We start from the raw sequence: 22,088 nt of genomic DNA on the forward strand, positions 1-22,088 counted from the left end.
CCTCAACACTTCTTAACTTACCCTGATTCATCACAGCATGTCGTGTCTGCAATGAAGAACTATAGTTTCTATTTCATCATTCAAACTATATGTAGTAAGTAAAAAACAAAAAAAAAGTTTGTAAAACACTATTTTCCCTAAAATTATATTAGTGAAAGTCTGGAGACCTTTACCACAGTGATGTCAACAGAGGACAGAGTGGTGGTGTATTCACACATTTTAATGGATGCAATACCATGCATGAGTGAGGACTCTCTATGGACACAACCCCCTACTATCCTGTCACTGAGGGAATGCAGCAGAATCATGTGGCTGGATCCTTAATAAACCAGTACCGAAGCTCTTTATTAAGAAAACGGTTCACATGAAATAGGTACGATGGGGGAATACACTGAATACACTGTGGTAAGTCTGAAGTGCCATCATGCAGAATGAAAGAGTGCATCAATAGTGACTGGCTACATACAGGCTGGTGTACCTATCAGAAATATACACAAAACAAATGGTTAAAAAAAACACTGGTGGAATCCTCGCCTAAACAGGGTACATAATAAAAGAAGAAAACTCATGGCCAAAATCAGGAAGAGCAACTCCCTTTAAGACACGTGCTAGCTTATACAACTAAACAAGAAACTCAGAGGTGCAAGTCCAACAAGGCCAACTATGAGGTTAGGATACCCTCGCAGGCTAAGAACAATCAAAAGCCATTCTTCAGCTTTGTTCAGGACCTTGGAGGTAAGCACACAGCAGTGTGCTGAACTGGTTGTGAATGGTGCCACCTTCACTGATTAGGGTGACGTAGCAAATCTACTGGCTGATAAATTCATTCCTTGGCTTTGCATATTAGGTTGTTAGACTGATGGGTCTATAATTACCTGGGTTGGTTGATGGTCTGCCCTTCTGGAAGGGAATGACTGTTGCAGTCCTCCATTCACTTGGAATGTAGCCCTGTTTCAAGGCTGTAGTGGAAGAGTGCCTTAAGTCGCCCTGACAGGTCATGTTTTAGACTGTTCAGAAGGCAATTGGTGATGTTGTCAGGACCCATGGAGGCATTGTTCTTGGCTTTAGTGAGTTCTGCCAGTACCTGGTCCTTTTTCGTCTTTATCCTTACACATAGGGGAATCGCCCATAATAATTATAGGCTCAGCTCCCGAGGTTAAGACAGCTGACCCAGAAGAAGTATTTGAGGATGAAATTCCAGATGCAGAGCTTTTTTCCCCCCATTCTGACCAAATTAAACTTATTTTTTCTGTCCATAACTGTTATAGGAATAAATAATTCACAAATATCAGAAGGAGCAGAAAAATGTTACTCAATCAGTACAGTCAACAAGAGTGTTGGCCTTCTGGCAGAATTTTGTGCCCACATTTACATTTTATTTTTAATAACTGTTGTTCCTTTGTGTCGCTGATATTCTAGCCACATCAGAGAGTCATGAGAAAGGGAAAATTTCTCAACATTTTTTCATGCTAACAGCAGTTTGAACAGTAAAACATCTAAAATGACATTAATTAGTTTAAACTCCATCTTGTATTTTTCAATTACACTGAACAAAACCTTCTGTTACTGCCAATGGCAACATATTATGGTACACCTGGTACACTGCAATACCCAACATATATTTTATCACTGTCACTCAAACCTCAACAAAGAGCGGCAAATCATCTTTAATTTCCTGGAAGTATCTTTTCCTCTTTTCTTTACAATCAAAATAACACTAAGCTCACTTCTTGTCAACTCACGAAGTTCGTTTGTTTTCACAGGACATTGCAATTTGTAAAGCATCACTGTAGTCTGGGTGCTAGATTTTGGGTACTGGAAAGACCTCGTCAAGTTGTGAAGTTTGTTTGGTTTTGTTCGACACTACGATATGTAATGTATTACTGCAGTTTCAGTGCTGGATTTTAGGTTATGGAATGCTACATATGTGTAGTGGGAATAGTTTGTCATTCATTTGATAACTATCATTTGATTATACTTGCAAGACCATGGGTTTATAGTATGTAAAGAAAGGAGACTGTGAGGGTGCCCCACTGCAAGAACACTTTATGCTTATTTCAATAATGTAGTTTCATTATTTATGAATTTGATACTATACTAATGATTTCATTGCTGTTTCTAGGTCCAAATAAGATATAAATACACTGGTGGCAGGCACCAGAATAATCTTACTGGGTAATGGCTCTATCCAAGAATACCTACTCTAAGCATGCTGGATGACAAGGGATATGCAACTGCTGACACAGTAATATTAGCACGCACACAGAGCGTAAACAAAGTCACTTGTTCTGAGCATTTACAGCAGTTCATACAAAGCAAGGTATCCAACTATGTGAGCAAACTTACTGCACCATTCGAAGGTGACACAGATGTTTTCTTTGAACCTGGGGTGTCTTCATCCTTAACCTAAATTTGAAAAGGAAGGAGGCGTAGCAAAGTCATTTCTACATACATGTAAATAGATTAAACAAATGAAGCATGCAGTCAGAAAAAGTCAATACCTGAACATTTACTGCTCAAATTAAACAACTCATCAGGAATACAGAAACATACAGGGAAGTACATCTACTAAATTCACCTCTCACCAAACAGCTTTAGCTTTCAATCCGCACACTTGCAGCATGTTTTTCCTTCACACTCCTTGCTGATTTGCCTTATCCCACTCCCCCTGCTATCTAGTCAGACTGTACAAACAGAGATGTGCATAAGGGGTAATACTGTTGCCACTTCAAACCTCTCTCACATCTTATCACAGGTCTTCAAAGTACACCTATGAAAGGTTTCCTATTTGATTTCCTAAAGTGGGCTATCAGACTGTATGGAAGATATTCAGCTCTTTAACAGAGTTATAAAAACAGAAATGACATCTCAACTTGAGGTTTTCTTGGAAGTAACGTCAAAATATAAAAGTTAATCTTTTATTTATTTTTTTCATATTTCAGATTACTTATGAAAAACAACTGCAAGCTAAGGCATCATTTTTGGCACATACCTTTTATTAATACACTGCCTCAGTCTTACTTTTAGGTTCCACTTTGAGGTAGTGCCTTGTTTTTTGCTTTAGAATTAGACCACCAGCCAAATTTCCTAATAAAGTGGACTAAAGTCAGAAACAATTTTTGACAAATTATACATGACAGACATATTTTACTGACTGTTGTACATGTACAGCCAGCTTTGTGGTGAAACGATAAAAAGCCCTGACTACTCTGCAAGTGATCCAAGTTTGAGCAGTCACTTGGTTGCCTGTAAGAGTTGGTTAGAGAGGATGGGAGTGAGTGGCAGTTGTCAGCTCGCCCAACGCCCACCCAAGTGGGAGGTAGGTGACTCTGGCTCACCACAAGGGTGACACCTAGTGGGAGCACTAGATGCCACCCCGAGAAATTCAAGCCATATCAACCAGAATTGTCTTGGTGGTTTGCACCAGTAAAGCTGATGGAATTTCAGCAGGCAAAGGCATGCTTCCCCTCGGAAAACAGCAAAAGTGGACTTGGAAAAGCCAGTGAGGAGGATAACAGAATTCCCCAAAGGGGAGAGGATAGGTCTCCCACCAGGTCCACTTCTTACCACCCAAATCAGAGTTGATCAAGATTCCTCGGCTGGAAGCAATGAGATGTAGGGCTCTTGCCCAGCATAGGACTGCATTTCTTCTGCTTTCCCAGAATGATGACAATGGAGACATTGGGCAAGGTCCTGGGAGGATGCAAAAAAAAAAAAAAGAACTCTCAGATATGATCTTGATTATCAAGATTCCAAACATCCTACAAAGGATAAACTTGCAGCGGTTCAACTGGTTAGTACGATTTTTTTCTTTGCATTACTACATAAAGAAGCAATGAACATCCATAACAAATTAGGTACAGTGTAAATCTACTGTGCATATTAATCTCTCTAAATTAGCTCTCTAAATTAAAGTTACCTCGTTAAATTAACCCACTGGCTCCGCTGGCAGAGAACTCCAAAGCCTTGACTATAACCCAGTTGAGAAGAGTTCACTTAGCTGATCAGGTGCCTGTTTGCTCTTTGTTGGGGAAGGACAGTTCTGATTAGGCACAGCCTCTTATTTCCTCACGGAGAGGAACAGGAGTGTGTGACTGGACACACTATCTATGGAAGAACCACTGAACACTGATGTACATCAGGGTCATGCAGGAGTACTACCTGTAAAAGGGGGAGCAGGACTTCGGCTGCATCACATACCGAGTTGTGGAGAATACACGAGACAGCTGTATGTCTCCTCTTAAATCCATGGGCATGCACTGGGACAGTATGGCATATTCATACATAATCAGATCCCTGACACAGAGATGACAACTAGCTCTCACCACGGAGAACAAATGTGCCTTAGGGCTCTCACCTAGGAAATGAATGGGCTCATTACAGAACCAAGACAGATGAGCTCGACTGCCAGCAGAAAAAGAAGGTCAAAAGTAACTTAAAGGAAAAACAATCCTCAGAGGGGAAAAAAGTCTAAAATAATTACCTCATAATACAGATAATAGAAATTAACTACATACAAGAAGCATCATGGACATCTTAGGAGGCATCATGAGGAGATGATACAGGTTCTCCCACCTGTGTACAAAATAGGGTATGTCAGAGAGACAGCCCAATCTATCAGCTTTGAACAAAGTTGTCTCATCAAAAACCTCTTGTCTCTTCGTAGACTTACCTCCTTATCCCCTCCCAAAGTGCATCAAAGAGATGCTTTCCCTAGTAAAGTTACATATTACATACAATCTCTGGGACCCATTCAATATGCTCACTATGTTTTACACCTTGTTCTAGACATACAGTGCATTTCCAATCATTTTTGGTAGTGGTGAGGAAGACACAAACTGGCAGTAACATTTTTGATTCTGTCCTCTCTTATACCATCACCAGTTCATAAAGGCATAAAATACACAATGTGAATGACAGGTTCCCAAAAAGAAGAGAGCAAAAATCACTTCTTTGGACTTCTTTTGCTGATACAGAATTTGGATCTTAATATGCTATTTAGCCTTCCTTGCTACAGTTTAACTTTCATAGATTAAACAAAAATGTCCTTTAACAATACTTCACAGTTGGTTATTTAAAACTTCTGTCCAGTCTCTGAAGCCAGCTCTGTGATACAAAGGGAAAAAGCCCTGACTATGATCCAAGTTCAGTTTGTGGCTCAGACACCAGAAAAGCAGGCGGAGGGGGGTTCTGGAGTGAAGTGGCTGATGTCAGCTCACTCATCTTGTGACAGGGGCTACGGGTTAGCCAATTTGGGAGTATCATTGCCCTCTTTGGCTTGCCCAGAGCAGCTCAGCACTACAGTTGGAGAAAACATGTATAGAAGCATGCCTGTGTACAACTTGAACTGCAAGCATCACTCTGGCAGACATACAGCAGGCCATGCAAAGGAGGTATCGACTATAAGCAAATATCTGAGTCTGCTACAGGTGGTGGCTAGCCCACACCTGACTTTTGCCCCTCAAAGGAAAAAATGGGCCAATGGCCTCTCAGCCACAGGGGAAGTAAAAGGTTGACAGGGTGGCCTAGATGCCAACAAAGATTATCACAACTCCCCTGAAAGCCATTCTGAAGATGCCATTTGAAAATGTCTTGAAGCGATAGCAACAAAGGTGAGTGACTTGGCCTGGGTCTTCTCTAACTGTTCTCAGTGCATCCTATTATTATCCAATTATCCATCATTTAAAGGCATAGATTTTTCTGTTTCTATATTTCTGGAGTTAAATATGTTGCTCTAACCAATTCCTTTTTCCATTTATCAAGAGTGTAACAGCAGAAGACTAAACATAACCTCTTGCCATAAGTGGAAGACACTGAAGGGGAATTTACCACTTCCTACCCCTGCGGGGCCTTGTACTCATCTTTTTCTGACCATAATACTGCTCACTGTGCTCCTATCCTAAGACTCTACTACTGTCTGACTACTTATTCTCACTCTCCGACCAACTAGCCATCCTTGTTCCTGGTTAGTAGCTGGTATCCCAAATCCAATGCCCAATGTTATCAGACACAAGAAGTTTTCTATCATGACTTCATCTACTAGTAGATGACTTGAGTCCTGATTTTTTTTTATCTCATCCATTACTGGTCATCAGTGATCCTACCCCATGCCTCCCACGTGTTCTGTGTTCTGTATACTATTGTACTTCTTTTCACATCATTATGAGCCAACTCGTCCTATAGACAAAGAGATACCATGGCCTGTACACCTAAACCTTTGAAAACAGAGGTTTATTTTAAAAGTACTCGACATGGATATTAATAGGGTAAACCTGACTGAAGTCAAACAATTACTACAGAAATCAAACCATTTCAAAATTGGGACAACTGTTGCATCTTTGAGATGTTCATGATAATCACCCTAAGAGTTCTCCATTTCCACAAGAATCAAAGAATGAAAAGTAAAATTCAGAAAAAGTAAAAAGAAACTTTCCTTCTGTTCCCAGAATGCAAAGCGAGATGAAAAAGCCATGGTGATAGAGTATGATCATGAACTGAGGCTGCTACAGCAAATGGAAGAGATTAGAAAGTTGTTTTTAGTGAGGAAATCCAGCTTAGGCACCGTCTCCTTCCTGTGGAAATATGCTGCACAGAAGAATGACATGAAAAATGACCACTCAGCATAGGAACTGAACACGGGATGGGATGGATGCTGTAAGGTACAGAAAGAGAAAAGTGGAAAGCAAAAGTCACTGTCATTGTTGAAGAAAAATACCTGAAAAAGAAAAAAACAAAAACAAAAAAAACTACAAAACTACAAAAGCTACAAGCACTGAAATCAATTTTCTACTACAACTCCTTCAACATTTTCCATCATCCGAAATTAATACCATCAGGAATTATAATAACTTGGTTACTATTTTATTTTACAAATAATCTATAAGCAAATATTGCCATATTAAGGTGCATTTAAAGCAATTTTCCAATGTTTTTTAACCTTAACTTTGGACTATGGCATGTGATACAAAACCTGCCAAACAGTACCTTTACCCATTAGGGAGCATTTTCTTGCTGTATTTCAACAAGAAAAAAGTACTTTGAAAAAATAACATTTCCATACCCTAAAGCCACAGAGGAAAACCAGTAAACTTTAACCTTAGTGGCGTCAGTGCACAAAAAACTTGTGTTGTGTCCATAGACTTTAATGGACGCACCACAGCACATGCATGAACATGTCCCATTAAAGTCTATGGACACAACATTACCCCACGGTAACATCACAGCAGTAAATGCTAAATTAATTTGGGCCATATTTTAATAAAAAATATTATACTTTTTTTTATTAAAAAATACCCAGACACATAAATATAGACAAGTGTTAAAAATGCACTGCGGCACGACTCATCAAATGCTGCAATGTACATCCTAACATTGGAAAATCACTTTAAGCTTCTGCTACAAAATATTTTGCTAATCCAAACCCAATATTAAAGTTTTTATTATAAACCTTTATTTAACAAGTTCAAAAATCAACATCAACTATAACTGTTATTAGAACAGACTTGCAACAGCAAACACATAAATTAATATATTCAAACATGGCTCCCATATGAGCTTGATGGCAACCACCATAACAGTAACATTTACATTTCTTGCAAGGACTGCTGAAGAGGACAGGACAAATGCGGGAATTGATTTATTAAAGGCAGTGCTGTTTCATCTGATTAGATCAACAAAATTCATAAGGTTTAATGTAGTTTAATAATACCAGTCCACAGTACCAGGCAGAGACGAATTAAGTGGAACACTGATCATCGAGATTTGTAACTAAGGCTGCAATGACAGGACCATTGGGCAAGCAGGGAATGCCTGTTTTACATCACCCTGAAGCAACTCCTAGCAAGGGAATGAGGCAACTCGCACTGCAGCATGGTTGACTATAACTTTTTATATAGTTGTATCCTTAACCAATGACCAGTGAGATATTTTTTTCTAAAGCAGTACTATTCCCCTGTCCAGCCCCATTTTTACGAGAGAGATGACATTCTCAGCAGTCCCACCTCCAACTTTGTCAAGGGGCTCTCATCTCCAATCCTTAGTGTTGATAATTGGTGGATCTCTTGGCCTGTGACATATGCCGTGAAATTCTCTCTGCCAGGGAAGCAAACTCAAACATTCTTCGCCCTACCCAAAAACATGCGACTAGGGCCACAGCTGAAAGTGCTGGTGCAAAAATGGGCAGCTGGAAAAATATGCACAGAAAGGGTCTCGTGACTGTGCAGTCAGATAATGGACGATGATGTTCTCCACTGCAATGAGGTCTGCAGGCTTAGGCACTGCATTCTCAATGACCTAACACAAAGAAGTGCCAACCTCTAAAGTCACTCCTCTGTGTGATCCTAAAGGATTGGGGTTCACCAGTGTACAACTTTAGCTAAAGTAGCAAAACAGTCACAGGGGGAAACTGTGCTGGCCACTGTCACTGGCATCCCAAAGAAACCCATATCTAGAATGACTGTGAAGCAAAAGGATATAATTACCAATGTAAATCTGACTCCAGTTATTTTATGGACCACTTTACAGTTATCAAAGAAATGGCATATCATTAATGCTGTACCACTTTATGGATTACTAAATTAATACTTTAAATTATAAGGAGAATAAACAGGCTACAACAAATTTTATTAAATTCATTAGTGTTATAAACCTTAACAAGCCTTGTTATAGATTATTTAAAAGTATCTACAGATACACAGCATAATGCTTGAAACCATCTTTCATGTTAATACATTAGTTAGCTTGCAGCTGTATCTATTAAGAGTTGTTATTTTAGTTCTTATTCTTCATCCAAACTTTCTACAAGGGGACAAGCTGGGCATTTTAATAAATCTGTCTTCTTTAAGCCCAGCATGCACTACTATGGCTTTATAGCAATGCCCAGCATGCACTACTATGGCTTTATAGCAATGCCCAAGATGACCACGTTCAGTTCAGCTTTTAATTCTTGGTTTGCTGCATTCTATTTTATACACTGTGTGTCTAGCTAGGTGTCCAGGCCCTCTTTAATCTTTTGTAGCCTGCATCTCATCTGCTTTATTTGGTCTTTGTGCAAGTTAATAAGCTGCCCTCTCTTATATTAAACATTTCCTACTTTTGTCCACTGGTTAGACTCTTGTACTTACCCATTTTTACTGAAATGCCTCTTCTCCTACTCCCTTGCATTTGAATTTAAATTAGTACTATGTCGACCCCATCCTAAGTGGTTTTCAATGTGCTAGGGAAAAAATTAAGCAACCTGCCTGACTAAATGGCCCTGACAACCCACTGGCAGCTTTGGCTACTTTGCTCATACCATTTCATAGCGCCACTGACAAACAGTGCTGCTCCTTCCCTGACCAAATCCATAGGTCTGTGCACAGCCAAAGCATGGGAAGCATAGTTCCATAAGTAGTGGCCAATCAGACTTCTTAGATTAAAATTCTGAAACTGCATTCACTACACCACTACCCTGTGCAGACGTATAGATTCAGTCGGGGGGGGGGTAACTTTTATGATGAAATTTATTTTGGGCTCACAGTGCTCTTTTAACTTACAGTTTCTTCATCCTTTCTTTCTTTCCTTCACTAAGTCATCTGTACTCCTACAGGTTTTACATGCAACTCACTGCTCTACTGTAAAATGACCTTCCTTTCCTCCTTAGTGGGACCACAGCTGTTGCATCTCATTAATTATTTCTATACTCAAATGGACTGCAAGCAAAACAAGTTGCAGGACATTTCTACCACTCTACCCACTGCTTTAATTTTGGTATACACCGCCTTTACCTTTTACCTCTGTCTTCTAATTCCCTCTGCACCCTTCTTCCACTCCTGTTCCCATACTCTGCCACCTCTATTTACTAACCTTCTGTTTATCATTTACTTAGAACTTTTTTTTTCTCCTAAATGAATGATTGTAACAAGCAACAGAGGCACACTGAAGTACATATGCATCCTCCCCTAGTTCTATCTACCCCCATAACTTAAAATACTTACGTCAGACTCCTACTGTCTTTATTTCCCATCAAATGAAGCAGTCCTGACTGAAGAACTGACAGGAACAGCTTTGTCAGTACTAAGATCACTTGGCCCACAAACTTTCCCATCCCTACATTCCCATAATGAAAAGCCTTTCAGAACCTTCAGCTCTTGCCCAAGTGAAAAAAAAATGTGAACTCAGAAGTAAATTTTCACACCAAAGTGAGATGATTCCAGAAAAACGGATTCTAGCTGCAGCTTTGTCTGACAGATCCAGTGTCACTGTGAGTACCTATCACTTTTGTATCTGACATCAGAGAGATTTGGCTGTAGCCCTGAAAGTTCCAGACTATATCCTCTTGGGAGAATATCCTATGAAAACTTGATAGAGATTACTATAGTCCTGAAACAAGATCTACATCTGAATGTAATGTCCAGTTTGTGATGTTTTGTGAAGGTATGTTGAGAGGGTCAAGTAACTGCTATACAAATATCACCCAAGGAATCATTACAGAATATGATAGTGGAGGTGGAAACCTCACTGACAGAATCTGCTTTGGGACAGCCATGGTGACGTTTGTCATATTTGTCAGCGAATAAAAAAGCCCTACTTGAAAGCCATCTGGATAGACACTGTCTGACAACTTTGAGTTCTCTGCATTTAACAAAGATAACAAGCAATTTATCATCTTCCCTGAAACATTTTATGCCACAAAATCCAAGTTGCCCATGAACATTCATGGCAGGAAGGAGCTGTTCTCAGGACAAGAGTAAAAGAGAAAAATAAAGACAAATAGCTAGACCTATTCATGCTATAGTAAGTGATAACCTCAGGCATAAAGAGTTAGTGAAATAAAATAACAGATGTTATTAAAGAAGAGTTAATGAAGTAAAACACATTATGAAGAAACTGATAAGGTTTGAAGCTCTAAAATTCTTCTGTCTGAAATAAACCTAACCAGAAAAAAAGGGGTCTTCCAAGATAAAAACTGAGATCTGTAGATACATTCGCTACAGAGAATAATAATCTGAGATTTTCCAACATAACATCCCATGAACTCAGAAGAGAAGTACCTCTCAAAAAAGCTTTATACGTCGAAGCTTTTGAAACTAAACCGTACCTAATGAGAAAACCGGACATGGAAACTAAAATATTTAGACAGATAACAAGGAAGGTAGGGGAAGTGAAGAAGGCTATATCTCTGGAAAAAGCCCAAACCAAAATATGTTTCCATCTGCCTCCATATGTTTGAGTACATAGATACCATCTACCAGTAAAATCTGAAGTACAGGCCACTAGTGGAACTGGAATGAACACAATGTTAAGTTTAAGTGCATGGAGACAGGGATGCCTTTTCCTAGAGGAATGACTTGGAGGGTGCTTGTGATAAGGATATAAATGTCAATAGGTGGACTATGGTACAACCAAGAAGAATCAAGAATCACATCTATCTGGGCCAATAAGAAAACAAATAACAATGGACTTAAGACTCTTAGATTTCAAAAGAAACTAACAGAAGTGGGGGAGAGAATCAGGAAAAGTTACTTTTGGCCATAGTGAGGTTAAAGCATCCCCTGATTTTGCTTTGACGGAAAAAATCAAGGAAAAATACTTAAACGCAGTGCCAGAAAGAGGGCAAACCGATCATATACTGGATGGCCCCACTTCCTAAATACAGCCTTGGCTGTGAACAGGCTCAGACTATTTGTGGAAACAGAACATATTTCTACTTAATCTGTCCAACAGAGAGATGGATTTTCCTGGCAAATGTAGTTACCAGAGACCTACTGGAATGAATAGACCACTCCCAGAGTTTCACAGCTTCCCTTTACAAAGGGTAATACTAAGTACCTCCCTATTTGTTAATGTAAAAAAAATCCACCATGCTGCTTGATTAAATGTATGCCTGACCTTTGGGAATCCACAGACCCAGGACATAGGCAGTCGAAATCACTGCTCTCATTTTTTTTAACACTTGTTTACAGAATTACCACTTAAGACATAGGCATCAGGTGTTTCAGCTACATGGCAGTTCTGAAGGACCATGACTTTTTTTCCTTTTTGAGTCTATTAAGAACAAATTCAGGCCAATAAATCCAAACCCATTAGCAGTGGAACTGCCATATAGCTGAAACACCTGATGTCCTTAAGGGGTCATTTGCATTTATCCCATGTTACCTCTAACACAAGTGGTTTTAACGAATCACAGTGGAAGATCTAGCTTGGCTGGGTTTTTCTTTCAGTTTTTATTGATTGTTTTAGTTACAACACTATACATCACGTTTGCTCTTTTGCATGATTATCATTAATCCAACGTTACATAAATTGCTCAATTCCTGTCTTCCCTTAAAACTTACTCCCCCTCCAAAATATAATTCTGCATGTATTGTTTCCCAATTTCCATTTTTTTCTATGTAACTTGCTCCTACACTTTTCTAAAGATCCCAGTTCCAGTTCTTTACTCTGTGTTGCAATATTCAATACTTTAACCAGAGTCTTTAAACTTTGATTTCCATTTTCTAGAAATTACTTTTTGGCAGCCACTAGAATTAAACTTAACAAGGCCTTATTAGTGGCTGGACAATTCAGGTTCCGTATCCCAGCTCAGAATTATTATTTCCCTAATTACATCCACTTGCTCGCCCAGTATTTCTAATACAGTACTCTGTAGGGAAATTTTAAAGTATGACAACTCATTACATTCCCAAAACATATGTTCCCAGTTACCTCTTTCCTCCCTACCACATTTTCCATCTATCTGAAGAAATTTTTTTGAAGTCTCCTTAGGTTATAAAAATACCTGTGCAAACACTTCCAAGCAAAACTCCTAATCTTCTATCTAGATTTTGTTGCATACTTGGGAGCCATACATATGCCCTCCCATTATTTGCTTGTTAACTGCTTATCCAATCTGTCTTCCAATCGTTTCTAAGCTCCTCTCATTGATTCCTATAGTTACTGTCCAATATTTTATATGCCCTACTAATATCCTTTTTTTAAAAGCAGCTTCTGTTCTAGACAACAATAAACTTTACTAGAGCAGCTTTTTCACTTAATATTCCCCTATCTCTTTGTCTTTACCTGTACTCTATCAATCCCTGGCAGAAAAAGCAGTCTCTAGCCTGTAGTCCAAATGTCTTCTTGGCATCTTCCCATTGTATTAACTTTCCCTCTCTAGGAATTTGCTCTCAATACCTTGGTTCCTTTGCCAGTTTTCTCCAGTAAATTCCAGACCCCCTTGCCTAGTCTCGGTACCCCAAAAGTAGTCATCCCTATCGTCAAAATCTACTTTCTCCATTTTCATGTTGGCTTAGTTTTTAGGATACTTTTTGCTACTTTATAAAATTCTAGAAGGCTGTTAATCTCCTTAAGGATCTGCATCCAAAATCCCACTCTCTCCTTACTTCTTAAATGTCCTCTCCCTCTTCATCATCATCATCCCTTTCCACATTGAATTATAGCTTTCTGCTTGTTTACACACACACACACACACACACACACACACACACACACACACACACACACACACACACACACACACACACACACACAAGCCTTAGATGTGTAGCTCTGAAATATCCCTTCAAAGCAGGTAATCCTAACCACCTTGTCTACTGGGAGGATCAATTTATCCCACTTAACTCTTGCCCTCTTCCCCTCCCAGATATTTCCTTCAGCTCTTTATTAGCTATTGTCCACAACTACTCCTCTGGTTGGTAAAAATATATACATCTAAAACGAAAGGGACTAGAAACATTTTCACTGCTTGCATTCACAAACAAGAGCTTACAGTTTCTCCGTTTTTGTATTATCTTTTGTTTAGTCTCTTCCCACATATCCTTAGCTGCCATAACAGAAGCCTTTTAAATCCATATTCCCAAGTACTTAATTTTATCATGTCTCCATAAATATTCGTATTGCTGAACTAATTCATATGAGGGTACATCATTTATGGCTGTAGCCTTTATTGTACTTTCATTAATTTTATATCCTGAAAAAGACTTCAAACTGTCTAAAAAATGTTAATCACTATTGAGATGTCCTTTTCTGGTTTTATAAGGCACAAAATAATATTACCTGCAAATAAAGCCGACTTTTCTTGATTACCATACCAATTATATCCTTTAATTTTCGAGTCCCTTAATTTCTTTGCCAATGGCTCTAAATATAAAGTAAACAACAAAGGGAAAAGAGGACACTCCTGCCTGGTATCTCTCTTCAAACACAACTTATCGGAGAGGAACCCTCTCACTTTAATTCCTGTCGCTAGTCCCTCATATATCTTCTTAATTAACCTTATATTGTATCAGGGAATGCAAATCAAGCACTGCTCTCATTTTTTCATAATAATAGTGATTCTTGATGTCATCCTGGACAAAAATTCCTGGCCAGCACAGCTATTTACATATTCACCCTAATCCCAAGCAAAAGACATTTGTGCTCAAAGTATCTTTCAAAAGAAGGTTAAAAAAGGGCCTACCTACTGAAAGGAGATTAGTCTGTTGAAGCCACAAACAGACAGATTTATGCAGCCAAGATGAGAAAAAAAATCTTTATTATGACATTTGCAAGGTCCTGATATTGGAAACAGTGTACTGTTAAACTCCAGTGGAGGACTCCAATACAACACCTTCCATTGAGAACTATGGGACTGCTGCTTAACACACAATCAAGCCACAACTGATGTATAGAAAACTATTTCTAGAAAAGTTGATAAACTGTTTCTGGATAAAATGTCTATGGCACATTTTTTTAAATAGAAAACATCCTGTAAAAGTGAAAAGTTGCACTGGTGCCAAGTGTGACCTGGCATAATTCAAAGTGATCCCCACGGACTAGATGGTTTGAAGCAAGTACTCCCTTAGCATTATTAAATGGTCAGTCACTAGGAGACGGTCATCTAGGTAGGTGAGCAGTAGTGGAGCAGATTAATTCCCTGCACTCACAGTTGATGTTTCTACTGCTTAGCATTTGGTGAAAACCCTAGGGGCTGAGGTGGGACCAAAGAGAGGAGCTCTGAATTAGTAATGACCATCTCTTACAAAGACGTGGTAGTAGCATTTTCCACAATACCTTCTGATCTTAATATGTAAACAGACATACCTGCTAACAAACAGCACACCTTGTCTACTTTTGATACCAAACAGAGAACACAGTGATGGGCAAAGTATGCAGAAGGACTCCACTAGGGAAAACAAAAGTGTGGAGGTTGCTAACTTCCCATACTGGCCACAGATCCCCAATTTTCTTTGCTACTATAAAAACAGAATAATCCTCAAGTACTTGCTGGTCTTGAGGAACCTAGCAGACATCTCTACTTGCTCCAGTGGTGTAGAGGATAAAACCCTAACTAGGACCCAGGTGACCCAGCTTCGAGTAGAAGCACTGGTGACTGACAGAGTGGCAGGAAAGAATGGATGTGCCTATCCTGGGGGCAGGGCAGTAGCACGGCCATCTCCTGTGACTATCTCTGGTGGAGGCTGAAGATGTTATTAGGAGGATGTGTGATCCAAACAGAAGGTGGAGGGTGGACCTGACTGAGCTGCCACAGAGACAGGGCAATACGACTCAAATCGCCATTGCACAGTCACTCCTCAGATGTAACCATGTCACCATGAGGGAGGAGGGAGTGGGTAGGTCATACAAGAAAAAAACTTGGATGGAAGCAGATATGACCAAGTCCCTGAGACACTCTTACGATTCACAACAGACCCCAGCATACTGCCTTAAGTGTGGGGTGGAGCAAAGAGGGTGGTTGGTAGACTAGGCATGAACATGTAGCACTAGGGTAGCAGGCCAGTAATATGACAGAAAGGGGACAAATGAGGACAAAAAAATGCAAGGAGAAGGACAGGGACAGTATTCAGCCAAAATCCATACAAAAATTCCTAAATTTCCCTAGCTCTTCAAAAAATAATATAGGGTCATTCTCGTGAATACAAGTTTTCTCCGGAGAAAGAAAGAAAGTGATGTTTCTGGAAGAGCTGTGTATAATATCAGTGTAGGGCCAGGGGACTCTTAGGCCTATCAGTCGTGAAGCCTGAACTCTTCAGATTCTCTGTTTTGTGCATCTCCTAAGTTTCTGTTTCATATCACAGGATCCCCCTGTTCATTTTCTACCTACTAAACCTAACAAATTCTACTCTTTCACTGCATCCAAGCAACTCTCTCTCACACTATCACAATGTTAGCTCTCCCAATGAGTGTTTCTACGTTCTCTTCTGTACAGGAGCTTTCCTAGCACCTGCCTTCATATCAGCCTAATGTCTCCTATTCCTAGTCTATTAAGTGGTGTTGAAGTCGGTGATGGTTTCACCTAAACTAAATTTATTTAAATTCTTCTTTTTGTCTACCTTCGCACATATAGAATTTTAAAAACTGCATGACTTAAGCACAGAGCATCAGAAATACAGTCTGAGTTTTAGATTTGCAAGCATAAACCAGAAATACAAAATAAGCACTCAGATAAGAGAAAAGAAAAGAAAAAAAATTATATTTAGCACTTCTGTCATTAACCAAAGACTCCACAGAGTAAAATACTTATACATCTGAATTCACATTTAAAATCAGAAAGGCACTTGTGAGGTTTTTAAATGTGATTTTTAGTTGTAAAAGTCTTATTTTGAAGAAGTATTTGGTTTACACAAAGGTGCTGTATCAAAATTTTCACTTCTGTACTTGGTGTTGAGTTCTCAAAACATATCAGAATCCTGTCTCATAGAATATAGTGGTATCCTACACTCTATTTTGGCTTCTTAGACCTGACTTTATATAATTCAAAACCAGACGTAGACAAAGTGCAGCTACAGCATCTGCTCCTAATGGTGTCAGTGAACTAGACTCTATCTGAAAAGCTGTCAGAGGATTATCAGAGACCACAAAAAATAAACATTGTTTGCATCCATATTCAAACACCTGACACTGTTCATTCTTTCATGTATGTTAGACAGTCAGTTCTGCGCATTTCTGTCTATACTTGCACCTAAGCTACAATACATTTTGACAAATAGCACAATTAAAAAAAAAAATATTTCGATCAGATGATGAGTACAGCTCCTACTAAAATGCTGGGACTCATTTTGCAGAGTCCCAAAGCGAAGGAAAAACGGCTGAAAATACAGGAGAACAGTAAATATCATTCTTATCCTTTAAACTTATTTTTGTCATACCTCACAGGAAATGGAATATTCTGAGATATGGTGATCTCGGACTTAGTACATACAAGTCCAGACTTTCGTTCGTTCAGTCTCCACAAGTTGAGACTCTGCAATGCGAATCCCAACACTTCAAAACAGTTACCAATCAATACATTAATAGACTTCACAGTATTACATGGGATGAGACCCTCGGTGGTGCTTGGCTGAATTTACTACTGTAATTTCAAGGTCAAAACAACCAAATCGTAAGGCACATTCAACACTTTCAGGCATTTCACCCAAACTTACAGACATTTTCTCAATATGGAACAGTCTATGTAGATTTGGCCTACATCACTTCATACTTTTCTCTTACTCCCTTTCATAGATGCTGTCCCACCATTTTTACTTCTGAAGTGCTCCTCTACTCCATCCATTATCCATCTTACTGATAAAGTACCCAACCAAGGTAGACCAGAGAAAAAAGTTCTACACCCTCACTTTCACCAACACCTGCAAATCATTTACTATCCGTCAACTAATCTACATCTCTGATCTCTCTCTCCCTCACCCCTCCCCTTTGGCAATTCTCCAGATTTGTGAATGTCAGTCACAGCTATCCAGTTCCCTAAGACAGGTAACCATTTTGACTTAATCAGTTTCAGACTTCTCTCTTACAGCTCTAGTAGTCAAAGTTCAAGAATTAACTGCATCATCACATAAAATATACTTATCGAAGAGATTAATATATGTGACAAGCAGCATAAATTCAAAGCTGAACAATATAACTACTCTCAGTAATGCTATCAGCATGTGAGTGGCGAACGTAATAGGCCTTACTGTACACAAAGCTAAATCACTCGCCTCCGTCACTTCCTTCTCATATCATCTAAACTTAGCATCAGTAACAGCTGCCTCCATCACCTCATCATTTATTTACATTTATACCTCCTTTGTTCTTTATTCTGGCGTTCTGCAAATGATTTTGTATTGGATTCCCATTTTATTTATTTCACTTCTGAACTTCCTTACTATAGAATGCCACACACTGAACTGTAGTCTTTATGTGCGGGCGAGTCAGTTCTGTACAGAAATAACAGTAGTCTAGTCTGCCATCTCTATAAGAAAGAAAAGAAGATCTGACAGCTGACTGATAAGCTCCTGTATATTAACTTTGCAAAAACAATGTTATAGGACATTAGTACAAGATTAGTCGAAGTCAGTCACAAACACATCACCAAATGATACTGTTTCCAAACTCGGATATCTAGGATAATCTCACAATTGCCTTTTTTCTCTTCCCGCAACTTGAGTCTGCTACCCAGAATTTCTACCACTGAATATGTTACCTCAAGCCCACAGAGCTCTGAAGACTGACCTACTCTTACTTCTCTTTGTATATCATACTACTGTATCATAATACAAACTTTCTTCCAGTCTTCTCTATTAAATGACCCAAGCACTGAAGTATCTACTGACCTCTATTTTCACTTTTCAGCTAAAATCCTTCCTCAGCTCTAAGGCCAGTGTTGTCCAACCCCCCAAGCTGCTTTATATTACAAAAAGTAGTGTACAGCAGCCTCTTAATAGTAAAATTAGTATTCTGTACCTTGTTCATAGGTTGGTACTAGGCTATCAGCCCTAGGACCTATACAAGCCTAGCCATAACAATTCCCTGGCTATTTCTTCCCGCACTATTTACTTCCCTGGACCCCAACAAAGCAAATGAGTTAAAGTTAGCATTCATGGCCAAGGGGGCAACCAAAACAGCAAACTATGTTCAAAACCTCAAACGTAGCACACAACAGTGTCAAACCGAAATGCAGCCACATTCATAGAATAGGGATATATAGCAAAGCTGACAAATTCAGCTCCAAATTTATCCCCCAACCACCACCAGTGAAACACCACACAACATAATCCCTCAAACTATCAGTAGGGAGCAGGTCTTGGGTGCAGTCTCTAAGGACAAAAACAACTTTGATAGGCCCAGAAAATATCCTGGGATGCCTCCTAAATGGCCTGAAATTTGACCTATTAGGGTCACTTGTGCCACTATCCAACCACAACCTCCACACAGGCTTCGTGAAACGTGAATTGAAAACTGCAACAGTCATACCAATATGCACAAGGGCAGATCATCAGATTATCTCTAGACCTACAAACTCATTAGTCTTGGATGCAAAGCCAAGGAAAGAACTATGGAATTTATTAAAAGTGACACAGGAAACCTTCAGACACTGGAACCAACCCAGTTTGGTTTTGTCAAAGGCAGGTCATGCCTACTGAACCTGGCAGACTACTTCAAAAAGGTCACAAAAGCAATGGACGAAGACAATATGGTGCATACAGCCTACCTTGACCTAGCTAAGGCATCTGATACAACACCCTATTCAGGCATTGTACACAAACTCATGGAATTAGGCATAAACCGTGTCTAACTCAATGGATAGCCAGCTGGTTCAAAACAGGACCCAGGAAGTTAGGATTGGGGAGAACACATCCACACAGAAGCCAGTCGGCAGTGACATCCCACAAGACTCTGCGCTGGATCCACTCCTCTTTGGCATTTATTGTTGGGAAGTCAAGACTAATGTCAAGGGCCTCTAGCTTACTAAGTATGTAGATAATTGCAAGCTAAGAGTATTAACAGAACCCCCCCCCCCAAACATACTAACATGTTCCAGGGAGGTCCGACACCAAAGACTTGTGCCAAAGCCTCTGCTTAACACTCAATGCCAAGAACTGCACAACAGTATTTTCTGGAAAGTCTAAAACCCAGTGAAAGTACCTCATTGACAAAACACCCTTAAAAGTAGGCAGAGTAGTCAGGGAATTTGGGCACATTCATTTAAGGCTGTAAGAAAATCCTTCTAGGTCACTCATGGTGTCTAGGTCCCGGAAGTTATCATGCTACTGTATTCCACCATCATCAGACCCATAAAATATAAAGTACAGTTCTGTACACTTACCATAAATCAAGATGTTCGAGTGTATTCACTGTAGCAGTTATCACACTTGGGATATCTGCATGCAGGTAGCCCTCAGTCGGCCTGAATACCAGAGTCTTGGGGTTTCTGTGTCGGATGCTGTCACTTCTTTCATGACGTCAGATCGTCAGGGGTATAAAACATGCAGCAGACACCATTACATCAGTCTTTCTTGCCCCAGATGTAGGGAGCCCACAAAATAGGAAGCAATTACATGGTGTGGAACACCTCCAGTAAAAAGTAAATACCATTGTTATAAGATATGATCAAAAAAAAGGATAGGTAGAAAATACAGAGAAGTCAGGGGGTTGGAGGGTAACCAGGACTGCAACAGTGAATACATTCGAACATCTACATTTATGGTAAGTGTACACAACTGTACTATGTTCTTAGTGTTTCACTGTTGCAGTCATCACACCTGGGTTGCTTCCAAAGCTGAGGAAGGGTGGAGGCAGTCAAGAAGCATTAAGGCTGGCTAGCAGGCCTTGTAAGACTGCTGTGGCAAATTCAGCTCTGGATTTAGAAAAAATAGGCAAGTGGTAATGCATGGTGAAGGTGTGTACAAAACTCCAGGTTGCAGCTTCCAGGATGTCCCTGGTAGGGACTCCCCTGGCAAATGCTGCAGAGATTGAGGTAGCTCTAGTGGAATGAGTTCTGATCCTTTGTGGGATAGGTTTTCCATAGTGTTTGTAGGAGAAATTGATGCAGTGTGCTATCCATTTAGAAATGGTTTGGTTTGAAATGGCCTTGCCCTCTGCCCCTGTAGCAAAGCTGACTAGCAGCTGGTCAGATTTTCTGAAAGGTTTAGTCCTATCCAGGTAAAACCTAAGCTGCCTGTGCAAGTCCAGGGAGTGCAAGATCCTTTCCCCTTTATTCTGAGGATTAGGGAAAAAGGTTGGTGAATGAATGAATTGGTATAAAGCCACACTAGATAATACCACCTTGGGCAGAAATGACGGGTTAGTCCTGAGGGAAACCCTGTCTGTATGGAAGATAATGAAGGGTTCCACAGCCATAAGGGCCTGCAATTCAGACACTCTTCTTGCTGAAGTGAAGGCTAGAAGTAAGGCGGTTTTCCAAGAGGAATTTTAACTCTGCTGTAGCAGCAAGTTCAAAGTGAGGAAGTGTGAGCTTCTCCAGTACAAAGTTAAGGTCCCAGGCTGGAGTGGGAGCTCTCCTGGGGGGTCTTAAATTTTTGGCTCCTCTCAGGAACTCTTTGACCAGAGGTTGAGAGAAGAGGGGTGTCTCAGTATTCTAATGAGCTAAGATGGTAGAGGCATGAATCTTAATTGAAGAGAACGATAGGCCTTTGTGGAGCAGTTCTGTTAGGTAATTTAGGATTTGAGGTAAGTTGGGCAAGGTTGTGTCCATTCCCTGAGACTGGCTCCAAGAACAGTATCTTTTCCACTTTTCTGAATAGGATTTCCTAGTACTAGGCCTCCTTGCCTCAAGGATGACATCCAGCACCTGCTTGCTAATAGCTGCTGGTGAAGTGTTCGGGGGATGAGCCAGGCTGCTAGGTTCAGGGTTTGCAGCTGAGGATGCAAAATCTGGCCCTCCTGCTGGGACAGCAAGGAAGGGATCTGAGGCAGGTGCCATGGTGGCACTACTGTCAGACTGTGCAAAAGTGGGTACCAATGCTGGCATGGCCAGTCTGGTGCAATCAGAATTGTCCCTAGCTTGTCCAGTTTGATCTTTAGTAGAACCTTTGAGGGCAGAGGGGGGAAAGGCATAGATTGAGAGGTTTCCCATCTAAATGGCAAGGCATCCACTTTCCATGCTTGGTTGTGAGGAGTTCTGTTGCAATATTTGTTCAATTGATAGTTCTGCAGGGAAGCAAAGAGGTCCACCTCTGGTGCCCCCCACCTGTGGATCTGAAGCTTGAATGCTTTGGGTTCCAGTTTCCACTCGTGTGGGTCCATTAGATTTCTGCTTAAGTCTGCCAGTGAATTTAGTTTGCCTGGCAGGAACTGAGCTTGCAGGTGCACTTGATTGTTCAAGGATG

The 22,088-nt window shown here is 40.1% G+C and overlaps 1 protein-coding gene across 7 annotated transcripts in view; it reads right to left on the bottom strand.

Annotated features, from left to right (window-relative positions):
- MYO18A (myosin XVIIIA) overlaps positions 1-22,088 on the bottom strand; it is a 2,129,602-nt gene that overhangs the window by 1,362,981 nt on the left and 744,533 nt on the right. The window contains exons 2-3 of one of the 7 annotated variants that reach the window (XM_044054442.1): positions 6,434-6,652; positions 2,347-2,406 (exon numbers count right to left, since the gene is read on the bottom strand). The exons of the other annotated variants lie outside the window; for them this stretch is intronic. Coding sequence (XP_043910377.1) covers positions 2,347-2,406; positions 6,434-6,472 — 99 coding nt within the window. The 5' untranslated portion in view covers positions 6,473-6,652. The remainder of the gene's footprint in view (positions 1-2,346; positions 2,407-6,433; positions 6,653-22,088) is intronic. 7 annotated transcript variants of the gene reach the window in all.

This window comes from Protopterus annectens, chromosome 13.part0, assembly GCF_019279795.1.
Source record: "Protopterus annectens isolate FY-2018-M chromosome 13.part0, PAN1.0, whole genome shotgun sequence".
Classification (NCBI taxonomy): Eukaryota; Metazoa; Chordata; order Ceratodontiformes; family Protopteridae; genus Protopterus; species Protopterus annectens.